Source organism: Chaetodon trifascialis, chromosome 17 (genome assembly GCF_039877785.1).
Source record: "Chaetodon trifascialis isolate fChaTrf1 chromosome 17, fChaTrf1.hap1, whole genome shotgun sequence".
In the NCBI taxonomy this organism is placed as follows: domain Eukaryota; kingdom Metazoa; phylum Chordata; class Actinopteri; order Chaetodontiformes; family Chaetodontidae; genus Chaetodon; species Chaetodon trifascialis.
Genome location: NC_092072.1, coordinates 14094015 through 14113431, shown reverse-complemented (window position 1 = coordinate 14113431; position 19417 = coordinate 14094015). Strand labels below are relative to the sequence as shown.

Genomic DNA, 19417 nt, shown 5'->3' with positions numbered 1-19417 from the left:
TACTTTCAGCGTTTTTATTACACTTCTTTTATTTTTTACAAAAGGATGACATGATGTCCCACAACAAGGTGTTTTCCCGCGTCCCTTTGGGTTGCTGTATTAATTTGCATTGCACAAACGCTCCGTTCAGTCCGTTCAGTCCTCTCAGATAGTTGCCCATCTTAAGCAAGTGGATGCGCAGAGAGAAATCAGCATTCAGTATAAAAAACAACACAGAAAGAAGGGCAGAGATTTTGTTTTTTCGTTCTTTCTCTCTTTTTTGGTGTTAATTTATCATGAGTCTATTTATTTGAAACAGACTGGGCCAATGTCCAAACCAAACTCCTGTTCAGCTCCACCAATGTCCAAAGGTGCAATGTCGAGGATGGGCAGGCGAGATGGTTTATTTGTTCTGTACTCGATCACTGTCTTGCTCCACTCGCCAGTGTGTCTCTGCAGGTTTGAGGAAAGAAAAGGAGACCTCTTTTTAAAACAGTGGCAAAATAATACAAATTGCACAGGTGTAAGGCAAAGAAGAAGAATGAAACTGAAGCGATGAAGGCACAGTAATGACCGAAGAAAAGAACTGGAGAAGCTACTCACAGTGCAGCCATCCTCCAGCACAGAGAAGGTGAAGCGGCTGTTGCCCTCGGCCCTCAGCTCCACATCGTTGGAGCCCTGGAGCACCACAGCCTTCTTCAGGTTGCCGCTCTCACCATCCATGTAGGCAACGCTGTTCTTGCAGTGGTAGGTGATGTTCTGGCTAGCCTGGTTGGACAGCAGGCGCATGAAGGCCAGCTGGGTGGCCATGCTCTGGGGGCTGATGGTCTCATCATTGTAGGTAAACTGCATGGAAGAAAGAATGACAGTCAACCTTACCATACAGAAAATATAACATCTGTTATTTGTCATTTCCTGGTCTTGTGTGCTAGTGAAATAAAATGTGTTTCTTCTTTTCAGACACTCACCTCAGTACCACCATTGATGGTCTCTCCGAACCAGACGTGCTTCTTGTTCTCGGTGCTTCTGAACCAGTTCTTCTGGGCGATGCTTGCGGGGTGGGCATGGATGCAGGTCTCGCGGGTGTTGAAGTCGCAGAAGACCTTGATGGCATCATTGATGCAGCCCTGGTTGGGGTCAATCCAGTAGAATCCTACAGGGTGGGAAAAAGTGAGTCAAACTGATGGAAAGAGGGTACTTTACTCTTACTGTATATGGACTCCAAACAGATATCTAAACCTTACGAAATGTGGGGGTACACATGCCCCTTGGGTCTATCAGATTAAGTTGAGCTTACCGCTGGTCCAGTCTGGGTGGCTGAGCTTGATGTCACGGCAGGTGCGGGCAGGGTTCTTCCTGGATCCCTCAGGGGTGAGCAAGTTCTCGATCTGAGTATTGAGGGACTTGATGGTGGCATCAACCTCGTAGTCCTTGGCTCTCAGAGCAGGCTGATCAGCTCTGTACTCATCATATCCAGAAACATCATATCCGCCACCAGCGGGGCCAGGAGGTCCAGGCAGACCGGGAGATCCAGGGGGACCCTGAAGCGGATAACAGAGTGGACTGACATGTTGACCACAGTTGCAGGTGGAACATTTGCAGAGGATCCTTTGCTGTACAATGGAGCTTAACTATCTGGTTTACAAAACAACAAAATTTTGTTCTAGAGCAGATGCAGACAAAATAGATGTACTTACAGCAGGACCAACGTATCCAGGGGGTCCACGAGCACCAGGAGAACCGATGCCACCATGGCTACCAGCTCTGCCGTCCTTACCAGCGGGTCCATGGGGTCCAGCAGGTCCCTAAAGAGGAGGTCATCACATGACAGTCACACATTTTTCATTTTTGGAAATCCTGCATTACATATGATTGCAGATTGCAGAATCTCCTGTGTTTGGTGCTTTAGTGGTCATGAGAAAAACAAAGTACAAAAGTTGAAAGTTATGAAGGTTCTGTCATCTTTAGAGGTGTTTTCTGAGCTCTGATTGCAGTTCATCATGTTATATCACCTACAGATCATCATATCACGACAATCCTAGACATCTTCCTCTGCTGTTGTATACATATTTCTGCTTATTACTGGCTCATATCTAAGTGTTGGATTTGGGCCATGGTACCTCTTTGAATACAGGAGGAAAAAGACAACCAATGGTGTATTATGGGTTATTAGTGTTCCACTCACTCTGGGTCCAGCGGGTCCAGCAGATCCAGCAGATCCGGTGTCACCGGAGGGTCCCTGAAGAGAGAAGTGCACCGTTGAATAACATTGTAATGATTAATAAGACTTTCTTTGCATACAGTGATAACATTATGGTGTACTGTATCATGTTGATACAAGCACATGTAGCTATACGTTTATATATTTCATGTGCAGTATATTGGTGTGCCATCACTCACAGAAGGTCCAGGCATTCCCTGGAGACCAGGATGTCCACGCAGACCCTTCATGCCTCTCTCTCCCTTGTCTCCAGCACCTCCCTTCTCACCACGGGTTCCAGCAGGTCCCTATAACACACAGACACACACACATACACACATACAAAATGAACACACAGCCAGAAACCGAATGCTGCTAGAATAGAATACAATTTGTTGTGAAGACATGAAATCATTATGTGCCATGGAATTGGAACACTGGTGTACTTTAAGTCAATGAACAATGTGTTATTTCTATGACTGCATGGGTTTATTGTACTCACAGCGGCACCTCTAGCTCCAGCGGGGCCAACAGGTCCAGAGGGACCTCCTGGGCCCTAGAGACAAGGAAAGACAAGAATAAAAGGATGAGTGATACAAGCAGATGGATTGTACCCTGCAAATGTTACTTGGAAGTTACTTAGAGTTACTGTTTCTTACAGCCTCTCCACGGTTTCCAGGTCTGCCAGAAGCTCCAGTGGGTCCAGCAGGTCCAGGTGCACCAGCAAGTCCCATGGCGCCAGCGGGTCCTTGCTCACCACGGTCTCCCTAAAGAATGGTGAAAAAGGGAAGATGCAGGTCAGACCACAGAATATGTGTATGTATTCTGTATATAAATATGCTTAAGGTATGTGAAAGGGCATTACCTTGAATCCAGGAGCACCAGGGCGACCAGGGGGTCCATCGTTACCAGGGTTACCCTGTAAGTGGCAAAAATATTAGTGTTTAGATAGAAGTTTCTGGCATATCCTTTTATCAGGTGTCAGGTTGTTATGAGTCTATGGAATAATGTCCAGGTGAGCTGTTTTTGTGCATCCAATAAACTGTAATTATATTTACTGGAACTCAAGTGACATGACTTCCACATGATATATTGATACTCTGCACACTTGATCACAGGTCACCTATAAGCAGGTCGTCACAGTACTTGTAATTGGCCGGTTCAGTCCTTACCTCACGTCCAGCCTCTCCCTGGGGTCCAGTCATACCAGGCAGACCAATGTTGCCAGGGGGACCACGGGCTCCAGGTGGACCAGCAGGTCCAACTCTACCAGCCTCTCCCTGTGATAAGGCGCAGAGAAATGCATTGGGTCAAATACAGTCAAAGGCTTCACACTGAATGCGATACAAATGTAAATCTTTTATTGAGCATCGATGCATGTGTGCAGTCAAAGGAGAGTGCAAAATGGGAATTGTGATGTAATAACTATGCACAGATTTGTGTAATCTTTTGAATTTCCCAACAGTCATACATATTCAAAATCTTGCATCTATGCGTTGTTTGTTTGAACATATAAAACTTAACTGCTAATACACATCTGGAACAGTTCCATCATGTTGGAGATGAAGTTTTGAATGATAAAAAAGTTGGTCATAGCATAAGTGAATTCCTTGGGGGTACTATCAGCATTGATTTGTACTTACCAAAGCACCAGGACCACCAGGTGAACCACGATCTCCTCTAGCACCAGGCAGACCAACGAATCCCTGAAGTCCAAGAGGACCACTGGTTCCAGGAGCACCAGGAGGACCCTAAACACACACAGGCCACATATCAATACACTGAGCATGGATCATAGTGATATAAGCTTAGTTACATTTATTTATCCAACTGCTGCAGCTTCAAGATTTCAGAGTATCATTGTCTCATAATTTTGACTGAAAAAAGTTCTAACTTACAGCAGGGCCAGGCTCTCCAGAAGATCCCTTCTCTCCAGATGGACCAGGTGGTCCAACCATACCCTGCTCTCCAGAAGGACCAGCAGGACCAGAATCACCACGGAGTCCACGAGGGCCATCCTTACCAGCAGGGCCGGCGAGGCCAGGGGGTCCAACAATACCCTAAAGTAAGAGGAAGAGGGTGGGTGAGTGATTGTGAGTGTGTGTGTGTATGCTCATATGTTTGTGTGTTTAGTATATGATACTGATACTGAAGCAGTATTTGAAAAAGTTACTTATGTAATCAAGTGAATTCATTGTGGGTTTGCATGTGTGTGTTTACTAATGATTGTAAACATTAAAGCAATACTCACAGAGGGACCAGCAGCACCAACTCTGCCAGCAGCACCAGGGAAACCAGTCAGACCCTGACATCAGAAACAAACACATATGGTAAGGGTATTTTCTGGTCATGGAGCACAGATGAAAAAATAATAAAAGCACAGAAAGAGCACAAAATGTTGCATGTCACTACCTTGCTTTTTTCAACATTTTAAAATGATGGCTTTGTGGCTGTGAGGTATGTGAGGTTTTTAAAGTCTACTAAAGAGTACTGCTGCAGCCTGCAACCTCATTTATTCTTGAAAATAGAACCAATGAACCCATTTATGGAAGGCTAAAAGGGGATTTATTAGTTTGTGGCTCGAACTGCAGGAAAGAGCATCTTCATGGTGCTTGATGTGGAAAACTGTTAGGATAAGATAAGAAAAGCCATTTCTGATTCACTCGGCTCATGACATTTTATCTTAATTTCAAGTCACTACATGCTCTATTAGCTCCAACTTGGTTAAAAAGGGCTGAAGTGAGTGCGTGTGTGTGCCTGTGTGGCAGGTACATGTTTGTGCGACAGTGAATAAATCTGTGCTCATGTTTTAATCTAATTAAGTGCCTATGGAAGAGGTATTGGGAGGAATTCTTGTTTATGTTTGAATACTCACAGGAGGACCGGTGTCTCCACGAGCACCAGCAGGTCCAGCAGCACCAGCAGGACCCTAGATAAACAGATGAAGAAATCAGACACAATTCAATAACGCTCATAGCTCATCTGTCAGATTAGATTTGCAATGCAGTTGTCTGTATCTGGTTTAAATGGTACTAACAGCAGGTCCAGACTGTCCAGCAGGTCCAGCGGGTCCAGCAGAGCCAACTTCTCCCTTTCCTCCAGAAGGTCCACGCTCTCCTCTTGCTCCAGGCTGACCGTCAGCACCCTGTAGGCAGTAAGAGTAATGGGGCTGAGTCAATATCTGGGCAGATGTGTATGTGTGCATCCGTATTTGTGTGTTGATTTGTGTAGTAATGATATCCTGCTGCTTTGACAGGATTTGTGTGTTTTGTACTGCAAAGTGATTGGCTGATGGCTTACAGGGGGTCCAGCAAATCCAGAAGTTCCAGCAGGTCCAACCTCTCCACGCTCTCCCTGTGGGCATCAAGCAGTTAGTCAGGAGGACTGTTTACGCTGTCTTAGAAAAGGCTGTCTTATGGCCTTCATCTGATGTTTATGTCAATGGCTCATTTAGGGTGAAAAACAGGTGATATTTGTTATGATGAAGGGAGTCAGCCATAGCTACTTACAGAGGGTCCACGAGCTCCAGCAGGTCCAGCAGGTCCGAAGGCACCACTCTCACCCTAGAGGAGAGAACAGCGAGTGTTTCACTAGGTTAGCATTGCTGCATCATCTATAAATTCATGTGAGAAATCTTTTGTTAGCAAGAGGTAGTCGATTGTTTTTTCTTTTATAATGCCACATAATGTAAAGGTAGTGTCAACAGCATGGAAGTATTTACACTATATCAAAGTTTCATTTCTTTTGCTGAAGTTATTGTGTTTATACCAATGCTATCATACATTATGTTATAATGGAGCCATTGTTGTAATATAACAAAGCAACCATCAGGTGGCAGTGTTGATGTTCTGACTTCAGATACAATGCTATATTGGGGGTAACGGCAATTTTATTCTACAGAGTGGGCTTTCCAGAGATATGGAGTGACATTGGTCATCCAAGAGAGAATTTCTGACAGTGATTTGATCTCTGAGACATGTCTTGATGAGTTTCTATTGTAGGTCACTGGTACAAGTCTGTCAGCCATCTTGAATAATGTTGGAGGCAGCCATTTTTAGGTAGTAACAAGGTCCATTACACTAATTAAACTGTGTTACAGCATATATCCTAAATAACTTTATTCTGATGGTTTTACGTTATTATATGTGTTGTGGTAAATGACATCCATACATTAGCTACTTACCTTGTCTCCATTGGCTCCAGTGGGTCCAGGAGGTCCAGCGGGTCCAGGCATACCCTAGAAAGAGGAGAGGACACTAAGACTGAAGCTCTGGCTGCTACACTCAAACTAATGGAGTGAACCACTACGATTTTTGCACAAAGTGCCTCAAGAAGAATTAGAGAGTCTAACTTACACGGGCGCCATCTCTGCCAGCATTACCATCAGGTCCTTTGTGTCCAGGCTCTCCCTATAGGTGAGAGAAGAAGAGGGTGTAAGACTGAGAATGACAATGAGTTCATGAATTCTCATTAACAAACCTGAGTTATTTTCAGGGATAAAATCCCACTTTGTTTGCAGGTGGTAGATTTTGGAACTTACCTTCTCTCCCTTGGGTCCAGGGGTACCAGCAGCTCCACGCTCACCGGGCATGCCACCAGGTCCCTGATGTCCAGGACCACCAGCAGCTCCAGCAGCACCAGGCTCTCCCTAGAAACAGACATGGCAAACTATGGTTTAACACACAGGCTTCATGATCTCATATATGACCTTGGCACTTATATATTGCGATTCCAAAAAATTTCACCATGTCATTATCTTACCTTGCCACCATCAGCTCCGGGGGCTCCAGCGGGTCCACGGGCTCCCATTGGTCCCTGAGGTCCAGAAGCTCCGGCAGCACCAGGGTTACCACGCTCTCCCTGGAGGAACACGCAGAGGGAGTCAGTGCCTTTGTGTGGATGTGTTTTTTATTGCATACATGCCAACCTGTCACAATGTGACAGTTTCCGTCTGGAACAATTTCTTCTGTTCTAACTATATAAATGGCATCTTACTAAAACTAAAAAATCTGCGAGGCTATGAGAAAATAATGTGTCTTGCTTCATTTGATGTAAATATACCCAGAATGAAGGCATGGACAGGTGAACATACCTTTGCACCAGCAGCTCCAGCAACTCCCTGGTCTCCTGGGATACCCTATAGAGACATGAATAGTAGGTTAGAGATATTCTGCTTATTTTACAATATCTGTGGTTTGAATGTACAACATGGGATAAACTAAGTGTGTGTCTGTGTGTTACTTACTCTGTCTCCGGCCTTGCCAGCCTCTCCAGCAGCTCCAGCGGGGCCAGGCAGACCCTGAAAATATGAAGCCCCAACATCAGGAATAATGGACTCAACAGGGCCATTTATTCAAACAGTGCTATCTAAAAAGGACACCTGAGGTACAAGAAATATATCAAATATGCTTGAAATCTACAAGAAATCCAAACATCAGCCTAAAGGGATATACTGAGGATGTACTGAATTTCTGAATTACTGAAAGTAAGGAGAAGTTTCCCTCAGTAAGTTTGCTCTAAATTGTTTATATAGCGTCAGATGAAGGATCCAAACCTGGAAGCCAGGAGCTCCAGAGGGTCCCTGCTCTCCCTTCTCACCAGGACCACCCTGCACAGAGAAAGTGAGAATATCAATGTTGAAAATGGCACACCGATGGTTATGATAGCAAAATCATATGAAATGTTGTATGTATTTGTCAGAAAAAGAGAAAGCTGCCATTAAAAGAGGGAGATATGAGTATTGTGTTTAAGAGTACTTACAGCAGGTCCAGCAGCACCAGTGGCACCATTGTTGCCATCGGGTCCAGGGGCTCCCTACACACAGACAGGAACACGAAGACACTCTATGACAACTGACAAAACATATGGCTGAAATATTCAAATGTTTTATCAGTATGCTACAGTGGACTATGTAGTTAACACTTGCTGGGCATTTTTTTTTACTTACTCTCAGTCCAGTGGGGCCAGTAGGTCCCTTCTCTCCAGGCTTGCCAGGCTCACCCTGAAGGAGGTCAAAAGTAGAGTTTAAAAAACACAACAAAAACATTTAAACACAGGTTATGATAAACTAAAGGATATATGCTCATTCCCCAGCCTTGGCTTTATCTCTACTTACACCAGGTCCCTTGGGTCCGGGGAAGCCAATGTTTCCTGGCTGGCCTCTAGGTCCAGTTGGGCCGGGAGGTCCAGTGCGGCCATCTTGTCCAGCAGGACCCTGTAGGAGGGCACAGGAAGTACAGCAGGAAGTCACGTTAATGGCATTCATTAGAGCAAATATGATTGTAAACAGTGTAGACTGAGAGCAATATGAATGTGTCAATCCTGATGTAAAATTGAGATTTACTCACAGCAGGTCCCTCCTTTCCTGGGGGTCCAGAGCTTCCAGGGCTTCCTGGGAGACCCTGTGGAAAACAAACAGTCATTTGGATGAATCTATCGTCAGTAATCTGTACTGTTACAGTTCAACCCTTGAGCCATCTAACTTTCTTCAAAATCTTGGGTTTAATCGTCAACAAATTCAGCATTCTTGTCTCAAAACCATTATAGCATTACTTGTCAAAGCTATTCTACGCAGCTAATCCAATTTGCAAAAGGCCTATTCTGTCCTTTAGCTGTCTGATTTACTAGACTCAGAGAACTCACAAAGACATCAGATCCCTCTGACACTGTTCAATAACAGAACTTAGCAAAACACTCACCCTGAGACCAGCAGCACCAGGCTCACCAGCACGGCCAGCATCTCCAGGGGGTCCACGAGGTCCAGCTGCACCGCTAGCACCACGGGCACCAGGCATACCCTACGTGAAGGAGACAAAGAGGTCCAAGAGAAATGAGGAGGAAGCTTTGCCTCATCACTGAGTGTATTTTGAAGTGGAAGAACGCATTGTTTTTGGTTAGCTCTAGGACTATTAAACTGCATGTTGGTGGAATGAGATTTGTTAACTTACAATTGGGCCAGTTCTTCCCTCAGAGCCAGGCATACCACGGCTGCCAGGAGCGCCCTAAAGGAGACACACAGGCATTAGCAGGTGATCCACGTACAGTACATAACATCTGGATCTGCTTTGGTGCAACACAACCCCATCCAAGATGGAGGTCTGGTACTCACTCTTGCTCCACGGTTGCCAGCAGGTCCAGTAGCACCGATCTCACCAGTGGATCCTCTCTTGCCCTCCTCACCCTGAGGTCCGGGGGGTCCCTGAGGTCCAGAGTTACCCTGAAGAAGGCATCAGAGAAGTTAAAGGGCAACAGTCATAAACAGCGTATGCAGAGGTCTTCAGATTCAGTTTGGTGGAATTTTAAACTAAAGAACAGGATCAGAATATGAACTTACAGGCTCTCCTTTGGGACCACCGTCTCCCTTAACTCCCTGAGCACCAGGATCTCCCTAAAACAGAAACAGATGAACAGATGCAATTCATGACAAGATAAATCATCAAATGTACAATTATTTGAAAGTGTTTCTGCGTGTCTGCATTGGGGTGTATGTGATATGTGCATCTGCATGCTTTCAAGTGTATGTATGTTTTCTGTGAGTTTTTGTGTGTGATTGTTGTGTACTTACAGAAAGGCCTCTGGGTCCGGCAGCACCCTGTGGGCCCTGGGGTCCAGGTCCTCCTCTTGGTCCGGGGAAGCCAGGAGCTCCAGCAACACCAGGGGTGCCCTAAATAACAGCCATGATGGATAGTTGAGCATAACTCTAGCCGATTTCTAGGTGTGTTATGTTTATCATTGTATACTTTTTCTATAATATAATGTAATGCAATGTAATCTAATATAATATCATATAATTAATAATAGAGACTAAATTGTAATAGAAAAAATAAAAACTGCATCCTTCTATCAGTAATACTAAATCCTGTTCTGTGATTGCAAAAACCTGATTATTCATGTATTGTGTGTGTAGCATGGCCTAGGTATAATTGACCCTAAATGACCTTTGACCTATATATGCTCTAATAGTACAGCTTGAATACTTACAGCGGCTCCCTTGGCTCCATTCAGACCATTAGCACCAGGGTTACCCTAAAGGGAAAGAATAAGAAATTAGGGAATCCAAAGCACTATAATAGGGAATATGTGATAATAATGCGAAACCTAATGACACTATAACTGCTGTGTAAAGAATTATTTACAGAACCAGAAGTGACTAAAACAATCAGTTAAGGGCCATATATATGAATAACAAAGGCACTGCTTCCGAAAACATGCCAATCATCTTCATAATTTAGCATAAATGTCAATATTCATATTCAGAGTTTTGGACTTGATTGATCTAGTCTGGAACAACACAACAAACAAGACTAAATTAAAGTCTCAAACTAAATAAAATGCATCTTTTTGCTTGAAATTTTTCCAGGGCAGGCAGAAGCTGAGCTGGGAGTCTGAGCAGAAATATCTTTGTGTACTTACAGGGGGACCAACGGGGCCAACAGCGCCATTGGGACCGGGCTCTCCTCTTGATCCCTGAGCTCCAGATGGGCCAGTAGCTCCAGCAGCTCCAATCTCTCCCTATCAGAGGCAAAAATACATCCATAATCAAATAATGCCATGACATTTAAAAATCAATTTATTAGACCCTACAAGCTGATAATATCACGATGAAAGCATGAGGAGGTGTATTTAAGAGATCAGTTAGTGGTTTAAATGCATGTGTCTGAAATGTTTTTTTTAATCATAAAAACAAATAGTTTATAGTTTCTGAGGCTGTTACATGTATGAACTATTCCCCTGGGGATATTAGAAGAAGATGCTTATACTGATAGGTTATGGAGAATTATCCCCTTTTGTGGCCCTAAACATGACCCTCTTAGGGAGGATATGAACCCCACAGAAGGTGATGTCACTTACCTTGGGGCCAGGGCCGCCGGGGAAACCTGGGGGACCAGCAGCACCAAGGGGACCCTGGGTAAAAGAACAGCAGACATGACATCAGGATGTGTGTAATGTAAGTTAACATTAAGGTCAAGTTCAAAAATGGTTTGTCTGATATGAGTGCAGTTATATGTATAGAATCTACATTTAGTGGTACAATTGCTCCTTCGGTATCATATTATTCATTATTTATACTATGAGACACCAATCACAAAGTACATCTGGATTGGTATCATAAAGATAGGGCTTAAAGGGACAATACTTACAGCAGGGCCGGCGGGTCCAACATTGCCATCAGCACCACGAGCACCAGCAGGGCCAGCAGGGCCAGGACGACCTCTCTCACCAGCCAGACCACGAGATCCCTAAAGGGAGGACACGCAAAAAGAACAGAAGAGATGAGAAGAGTGTCTTAACTGTAATCGTGTAATGGCAAATGATTAAAATGAGGAAGATGAATAATCATGGTGAATGACAACAAAAGCTAAGCATGGGTTTTATTCAGGTTTACTAAGGTTTTGTGCATAAGTGGTGAATCTGGAACAAAAACTTACAGCCAGTCCAGGACTTCCAGCAGCTCCATGGGCACCAGGCTCACCCTATGGGAGAGACAGGAGGGGGTGATTAGGTACCTGGAGTGACTCAAGGTCATGTAGCAACAGGTCAAATAGATATCTTGCTCATCAAGAGCAAAGTGAGGACTAAAATCAAGTGTACACCCATGATTTCTATCAGTAGGGTAACATCAACATTAAAATAGGTCTATGAGGAACAGGGCTCCAACATGAAGTGAAGCACTCAGTAGGAGCATTTGTTGCTCTAGTCATGAGAGGGGGGCCCTTCTTACCTTGGCGCCAGCAGCACCAGGCTCTCCCTTGCGTCCATCCAGACCAGTGTAACCCTGAAACACAGAAAGACAGTGATGCTTATAGTGATCTGCTATTGGTACTAAAATGTGCTACACCAGAAACAGGCAGAAAAAAGAGGATCTAGGGGACAAAAATGAGGTGATGGGGATCCTTGTTAGATAAAAATCAGATTATAAAAAGGATCAGGATGTGGATAAACAAGAAAAATGCTTGTTTGACCTTCAGTAACAATACCTACTGACAACTAGACATCCAAAGTCTCATGTGAGACTTTAAAGAAGCTTTTCTAAGATTACCATTTGGCACTGGTTTACATGGAAGATATCTACTTTCCAATAGCCATGAAGTGACGTCACAGATGAGAAGTTCTCATACAAAACAGGGACAGTTCTTTCTTATTTCTAGTTTGCAAGGAATTTGGGTCCATAATCGTTCCTAGACGTGCTGGTTATGATGCTCCAAAATATTTCAGTGCACATTTTACACAGCACAGGTGGAGCCATTTTTGTCCCTTTTTTTGGAGCACTTTCGGCTGCTTGCTGCAAGCCAGTGGGTTTCAGGTGATTACCACGCAGGCAAAGTTCAAACTAAGCAGAGGAAAAGATCGACACTCACTCTGTGTCCCTTCATTCCTGGAAGTCCGGGGGTTCCGGGGAATCCACGAGCACCCTGTGATACAAAACCAAGGAGATATCAGTTCTACAAAGTCCATATTTGCTGCTCAGATTTATGTTTGTGTATGTTTGTGTTTCATTCTGCGTGTTAAGGAAAAAACCTCTTACCTGTGGGCCGGGGGCACCTCTGTCTCCGGGCTTACCAGGTCTGCCGTTGTTACCCTGTGAGTCAGCAACAAAGACGTTAGCAACGCAACAACTCACATCTATTACAACACAGCAGAGAAAAAAGGTAAATTTTTGCAAAACTCAAAAAAAGTGCTTGTAGAAATACAAATATATACGTACGTCCTCTCCAGCCTTGCCAGGAGGTCCAGGGGGGCCACGAGCACCAACGGGGCCCTGGGGAAAGAGAACCAAAGTATTTAAGATCTCAGAGATGACAAATGCTTTAAAGGTGATGGTTGAGTCTCACAGGTAAGTGATATCAAAGCAGTTCTGTTGTCACATGTTAATTTGCAGAATTGTGAATATTTTGGAGGATAATCTTACAGTCTGTCCAGGCTCTCCGGGCTCACCAGGGTGTCCGGTGTGTCCCTGAGGTCCCTGTTGAATGAGGAGGGGCACAGCAATAAGTCTTCATATAGTCAACACAGTATTGTTGCATTTTCAGGTTATGGTGAGAGGAAAGTCTAATCAGATCACTCCATAGTTTGAATTTGCAGTGGTGTGTGTGAACTTACAGGGGGTCCAGGAGGTCCGGGAGGGCCTCTGGCACCCATCATGCCCTGAAAAGTAGAAATACATTAATTAGTCATATAATTCAACAGTAAATTAATCGATGCCAGTGCACTTTGTCAAGGTGTGAGATATAAGTAGCCCACCACAGACAAGGAAAGCATGTAAAAATAACTGACAGCTCTGATGTGCATTCATTTGTATGTTGGTGTGTGTGTGTGGCAGACAGAAAGGGGCTCACCATGGGTCCAGGACCGGGATCAGGAGCTTTTACACCATCATACTGAGCAGCAAAGTTCTGAAAAAAAAAAAAAAATCCCACACACATTAATTAGTCATAATGCAAAACTTCTAATACATCAGGGCTATTGGACAAGCAGAGCATTGATCCACTTCAGACAAATAACAGAGGCTATTTCCCAGCCTTCCTACATTATCAACATGACACAGTAATCAGCCATAAAAAATACTTCAACTGGTGATTGTTTGTACCTATGAACTGATTTATCATAACATGCAAGTGAGCATCCTCCAGTTTTTATGGTTTAAAAACTTGAAAGACATTTCATCATCGCTAACATTCGTGTGTTATCTGTTGGGCTTGGTGTCAAATTGGTAAATGACAAAAGGTCAAAGTTCACAGGGTTATGACATTGTTAATGAGATTCAATACTTCATAGTCATTTGAACATAACTGATAGGAATTTGGTTCGGTGAGCTCAAACAAAACTACATTTGTTAGCATGACAGAGTAGCGGGGCGATTACAAACACTGCCAGCCTCACGCTGCAAAGAATCACGGCCTGCAACGCTGGACGAGCCAAATGTGAGTCAAACCCATACATCAAAGTGACATATTTAATGCCTTTTCTGCATAGTTTGCATGAGAAATATGGGGTGTCAAATCACAGCTATTATCAAAGTCTCTGGACCACTTTTTGAGATAAACAGTGCAAGGTCAAGTGGCATATTTTGCGAGTATAAACGGTGGACTTACTCCTCCGAGTCCAGGGGGACCAGGGGGGCCAGCGGGGCCGGGGAGTCCAGGTTTACCATCTCTTCCATTTGGGCCCTGAGGACCCTGTAAAACACAGATGATATAGTGAGTAAACACTGTTACTAAATGAACCGCTGCTGATAGGATGGTTTCTTGTCATTATTCTATTTCATAAATGAACAGAAACAAGAATTTACGTGTAACTGGAAGTTTTAGCTCTATTGTAGCAAATTGTGTTATTATAAGACATGATGAGACTGATGAGCAACAGTGTGAAAGAAGTACTAAAAAAAATTCTATTGACAATGAAATAACTGTGGTCAATGTTTGAAATCATATCCTTTCACGTCACCATTACGGTGATGTGAACAACAGGCCTACGGGGGATGTAAACAAAGAGGTGTGGCCTACTGGGGTTAAAAGGTCAAATGATGTCAACAAACACAGTCCCATAGATGCATCGGAAATCTACCACATTAAATGCTTTCAATGACATATTTGGTAGCAGCTGTTTGATCAAAGGCAGCAGAGTTTCATGTCAGCTTACCCTGTCACCTCGAGGTCCTTTGTCTCCTCGGGGACCCTGCAGTGAAAAAACCCACTCAGTCAGACCAAAACACAGAGCAGATGGCTGCTTTAGCAACATGCCAGCTCCATATTCCTCTAGCAAAGCATGCCATCTGAACTACACTAAATGCAACTAAAAGTGAATAAACACTCAGATTTGAATTATATTCAAGCCATCTGGTATCAATAAAATGTGTAAGTGAACAAACTTGACCTTACAGTGAGAGGACAAGCAAGTAAAAACACATTTCACTGATTAGACTAGACTGCTTTATGCTGATATGCCACACTGTACGTGCTAAATGACACATAAGAACAACATTATGTGCTCACCTTGACTCTTCCCTGAATAGAAAAGAAGATAAATAAATGTAAGATTTATTTACTCAGTCTTTTCAGAGTCTCTCAGGTCATTTAATGTGTAGGCTATATCGAACAGTCAGCTTCCTTATCTTTAGCATTGGTATGATGAAGACTGGCCATTGTAAAAAATAAATGCAGAGCATGCAAACTAGTATGTGATCCTCTTACAAAGGTGGATAAAGCATGCTCATGCAGGTACAGAAACTGCACAACAATGTACAAGTGGTACAAAAGATCAACACATGCACAGAGATGCTAATAGAAGCAACATGATGAAGTGCCTCAAACCAAACTCAACAATCTCTCGGCAGTAAGAGCATATTAGTGTATGGAACAAGTTCTGAAGTGTTACCAGAACCAGACAGTGCATACTGCACCTCTGACACATTAAAGTGCTGCTCATGATGCAGCAAACACTATGCTGACTGGCAATTAGCAGAATCATCATAGCAAACTCTCATCAGGTTACTGTGTTTACATCAGAGAGGCCTCAGTCTTACACTGACTGATAACAATCATTTTTAAGTTTTATCTTAGATGAAGATCTCAACCTTTCTTAGCTGGTCTGAGATCAGGCTTCATAAAAATGGCTTCCTTAATCAAGGAGCAGAAGAAGACTCCAAACTGACCCAAGGCCAGCTGTTAGGGGCAAACCTCCCTCTGCCCCTCTCTGCTGTCCTCAGAAAGGATCCTTTGTACCAGGCCCCCTGGGTGCCTCCGAGCCGCGGTTTTAGCTTTCATTGACACAAACTTTAGCCAATGGGACCCTCACCTATTCATGGACAGGAAGGGGGAACTGCAAGAAATATCTTGGTTCAGGAGGTAGAAATTCCTAAATGAAATGCTCTGCCCATCGTGGAGATTGCTCAAATGGTCAACACCAACCAAGAGGTCTGGAATAATTTGCAGCGTTTGTAAGAAATGAAGGCGAAGTGACAAGGTAAAGCCATCTTTAAGAAATGCTTTTGTGGTTTCATGCATGTGTACTAACCGAGTCTGTAGCGTTGGAGAGATGAGGAGGAGGAAGAGGGACAAGAGGAGGGTGGGGAGAGAAGAGGGAATACTCTGTTAGAACATGGTTAGCATTTTAAGAGAAATACAACCTGAAAAAGAGACATTGTCATTTCCATCCATCTATATTCTTTATAATGGTATTATCCTCTTTCTTATGCATGTAAATAGTCTATAAATGTGCACATGCTGACGAGGTAACTGTACTATGCAGAATCAAGACTGAATGCTTTCATGTGAGAAATTCAAATGCACAATAACCGTGTTAAAGTCTAATAATGTTCAAAGGAATACCAGCTTTGAGAATATTCAGTGTGGAATAGAAAGCTGGGGAGCTGTTGTGGAGTTTGGGACTGTCACAACATAACTAAACTTACCACCTATAGCTTGACTTATTGAACAAATGAATCTGTCATGCCTACAGCAATGAACCTTCACACATTATTTACACAGTCTACTCGCTTTAGCACAAGCCTCAGCCCATGTCTAAAAGTGCAGCTGGGGGCCATCTCTGCATGGTGAACGTCTTAAAACTGTCTCACTTGGTAACGAATGTAAAATTCAGCATTCAATAGCATTCCCTATAAGAAGGACTGAGCTGCTAACAGGCCTGAACAGGAAGTTTATGCCTTTGGGACAGGAGTGACAACTACAGCATTTCAATTGGGAAATTAAGACATCTGCTATTGTTACCTGATTTCTGCTACAGTATTATTAAAGGATGCATTTTCTGATTTTGGCTTAAAAAGGGGTGAATTTCAGCCCAGTTAAATCCAATTCTAGCATCCAAAATTGTAATATAGTTTGGATATTGATTAACTGATGACTGCATCCTTCATTCACGGCTGATGTTTGTATCTCTCATCCACACTTTGTTGCAGGTGGACATCAGCTGCCCTCTGAATCTGGACCAGCTGGTCATGGCTGGGTTTGGCACAGCTGGGACCTCCTCCTGAACTCTAACGCCTCATGTCCAATCTAGACCACGAGGTGGCGCACTTGGACATTCAAGGTGACGTGGGACTACTTATCTCTCTAATTAATGTTTTCTGACAGGAAAAAAAGTTGTCAAGACGCTTCAACTTCAATGCATATCTTGTAGGTTAATCTTTAAATGGTTTTGTGACCTAAATAATGATCAATCGTGTGGTAAACTGTAACTGTACAGATGGTATGCACAAAGCTATTTAGTTTAACAGACCTTTTGTAATATGCAAGCATTTAGTCTCACTTCTGCTTAAGCTTTGATAAATAGCTCTGTCTCTCTTCAAAGAGGAGAAAATCTAACTGGCGCCAAGTAGATGTTTGCACCCATGGCCAGCAGGGGGAGACATTGTAGTTTCCTATAATAAAGCTTCATCCCCTGGACATCTGGATGGAACAATATGTACAACGCCCCACTAAGTTTTCCATCCTATGTCTGAAAGAAAATTCACATTTAGGCTATTTTAATAACTCCACATGCATTAAAAGTTTCGAAAAGACACTAGGGCGACAATTTCAGAGGTCTCTTTCAACACGAGAAAAGTTTTTTCAGGAGTGCAACTTCTCCTTCTCGGAAACTAATCAAATCATTATAATTGTATCCTTGGAAAAAAACAAAAAACAAAACAAAAAAAAGAGTGAAGAATCCTCTGCATGAGCTCAATCCGTTGAGTTTTATTCAGCAGTGCTTTGCGCTGTCTTCAGGTTGACCTTGATGTAAGTCCCAAACAAAAGCCAAGCGCAAGATCCTCAAGCAGTGGGACCCGAAAAAAATATCCATCACAGACAAAGAGCAGATAAGTGAACTTACATTGACATGATGCTAGGTATGAAGTTACTGCAAGCAGCAACAGAATCCGGGTATCCACAAAGCTGAGCATGTCTAAGCAGACATGCAGACTCCTTGTGCTGCTGAGCCCTTGTTTTTAAACCACCTTTAGGCAGGCATACAGTTGTGGTGACACGAGTAACTCCAAACTTAGCAGAAACCTGCTGCCGTGATGCTAGAATAATAAAGTTCTATCAGGCCTATTTATACGGCAGGAGGGTCCCTGGTCTGCGTGTCAAAAGTCAGCCCACCGGCCAATGGGAGAAGAGAAACCCAATCTGACTCCCATCCCTCTCCAGCTCAGACTCAGTCATGTGGTGCTGCATCTCCCAGCCTCCTCTCCACCAGCAACCGTTTGGCAAAGCTCTGGCGATGATGACGAGTGCAACGTTTTAATTAGATCCATTCTTTTTGAGGACGTGGACAGCGTCGAGGTTTAAAAGGGAGAAGAAGGCCTACGTTTTTTCCCTCTCCTACGGGTTGCAGTGAATCCGGAGCGTCAGTACTGAGATACGGGCGCCGGGCATTCAACCTCGCGCGCAGTTTAGGGTTGTGCGTAAAATGTGCCCGTTTTCGGGGTCATCAAGGAGCATCAACTGGCACCGAGAGGGCCCGAGTCTTTGGATATTATGAAGAAAAATAGCTTTTAGTGTAAGATCTAGAGTTATCTATTGAATCGTTTGTGAACTATTGGAATTTATGTGGAGGTGACTTTTAGTGTGCCGTTTTTACGCACGGATATCTTTTGAAAACCTTCCTCTCAGCTTTCTTCTTCTATTGCTTTGGAAGGCACACATTTGCTATTTTTGTGCAGTATGAGGCTGCCACCAACATCCCCCGTGCAGCCAAGCAGATTTTGGGTCATTTTTGTGAAATTCAAGCATTTACTCAACAATAAAAAATATGCTTCTGTCCATACATCTGGAAGTTCATGTCACACTTCTAAAGTCTTTAGGTCAGTTGGTGTTATAGAGGGAAAAGCACTGTAGTCTTTACTCAGCAAAATCAGTGGAATGTAGTGATTCACATACTCTTCAGCTTTAGACTGACAAAAGACAGGTGTGAAGGAGAGATCTAGTTTCAACCTCTCTCTCACTCGCTGTGAGCAGCTCTTACCTGCCCACATGACCAGACATGTCATCTACTCTACCACCACTCCAATAACACTCAGCGTGGCCCTCACACTGCCTCATCACACACCCACCCAGTTTCAGCAAGTGAAGCACACAGCATGGACATATTCTGAAGTTAAGACATGTACAGTGATACACTCGGTGTTTAAGCAGTTGCATTGATTTACATGATCAACTGACCACTAAAACAAATGAAACAAGACCAAGTGTTGGCAGGAGGAGTCATTACAGCAAGCAAATCCTAATGCAGTGTTGTTAT

The 19417-nt window shown here is 43.6% G+C and overlaps 1 protein-coding gene across 1 annotated transcript; it reads right to left on the bottom strand.

Annotated features, from left to right (window-relative positions):
• On the bottom strand, window positions 1–18189 carry col1a2 (collagen, type I, alpha 2). The gene is made up of 50 exons (XM_070984916.1): window positions 18008–18189; window positions 17150–17151; window positions 14819–14854; window positions 14272–14355; window positions 13516–13572; window positions 13280–13324; window positions 13089–13142; window positions 12885–12938; window positions 12705–12758; window positions 12538–12591; window positions 11901–11954; window positions 11608–11652; window positions 11320–11418; window positions 11030–11083; window positions 10592–10690; window positions 10160–10204; window positions 9744–9842; window positions 9513–9566; window positions 9288–9395; window positions 9127–9180; window positions 8878–8976; window positions 8527–8580; window positions 8295–8393; window positions 8127–8180; window positions 7940–7993; window positions 7734–7787; window positions 7425–7478; window positions 7272–7316; window positions 6941–7039; window positions 6720–6827; window positions 6535–6588; window positions 6363–6416; window positions 5689–5742; window positions 5480–5533; window positions 5217–5324; window positions 5055–5108; window positions 4431–4484; window positions 4078–4239; window positions 3823–3930; window positions 3352–3459; window positions 3045–3098; window positions 2839–2946; window positions 2682–2735; window positions 2380–2487; window positions 2165–2218; window positions 1677–1784; window positions 1277–1520; window positions 948–1132; window positions 583–825; window positions 1–432 (listed from the first exon to the last, which is right to left on the bottom strand). Exons 1-50 carry the CDS (start codon window positions 18075–18077, stop codon window positions 286–288), a joined length of 4056 nt encoding a protein of 1351 aa, XP_070841017.1. The 5' UTR covers window positions 18078–18189; the 3' UTR covers window positions 1–285.
• Between the last annotated feature and the right edge of the window lie 1228 nt (window positions 18190–19417).

Bases quoted from the DNA above. Each gene is read 5' to 3' on its own strand.
- col1a2 (XM_070984916.1), bottom strand. From the start codon at position 18,077: ATGCTCAGCTTTGTGGATACCCGGATTCTGTTGCTGCTTGCAGTAACT. The intron at 11,653-11,900 runs GTAAGAAGGGCC...TCTCTCCCATAG, and splicing joins CTGGTGCTGCTGGCGCCAAG to GGTGAGCCTGGTGCCCATGG. The intron at 8,181-8,294 runs GTAAGTAGAGAT...GACCTCCTTCAG, and splicing joins CCGGACCCAAGGGACCTGGT to GGTGAGCCTGGCAAGCCTGG.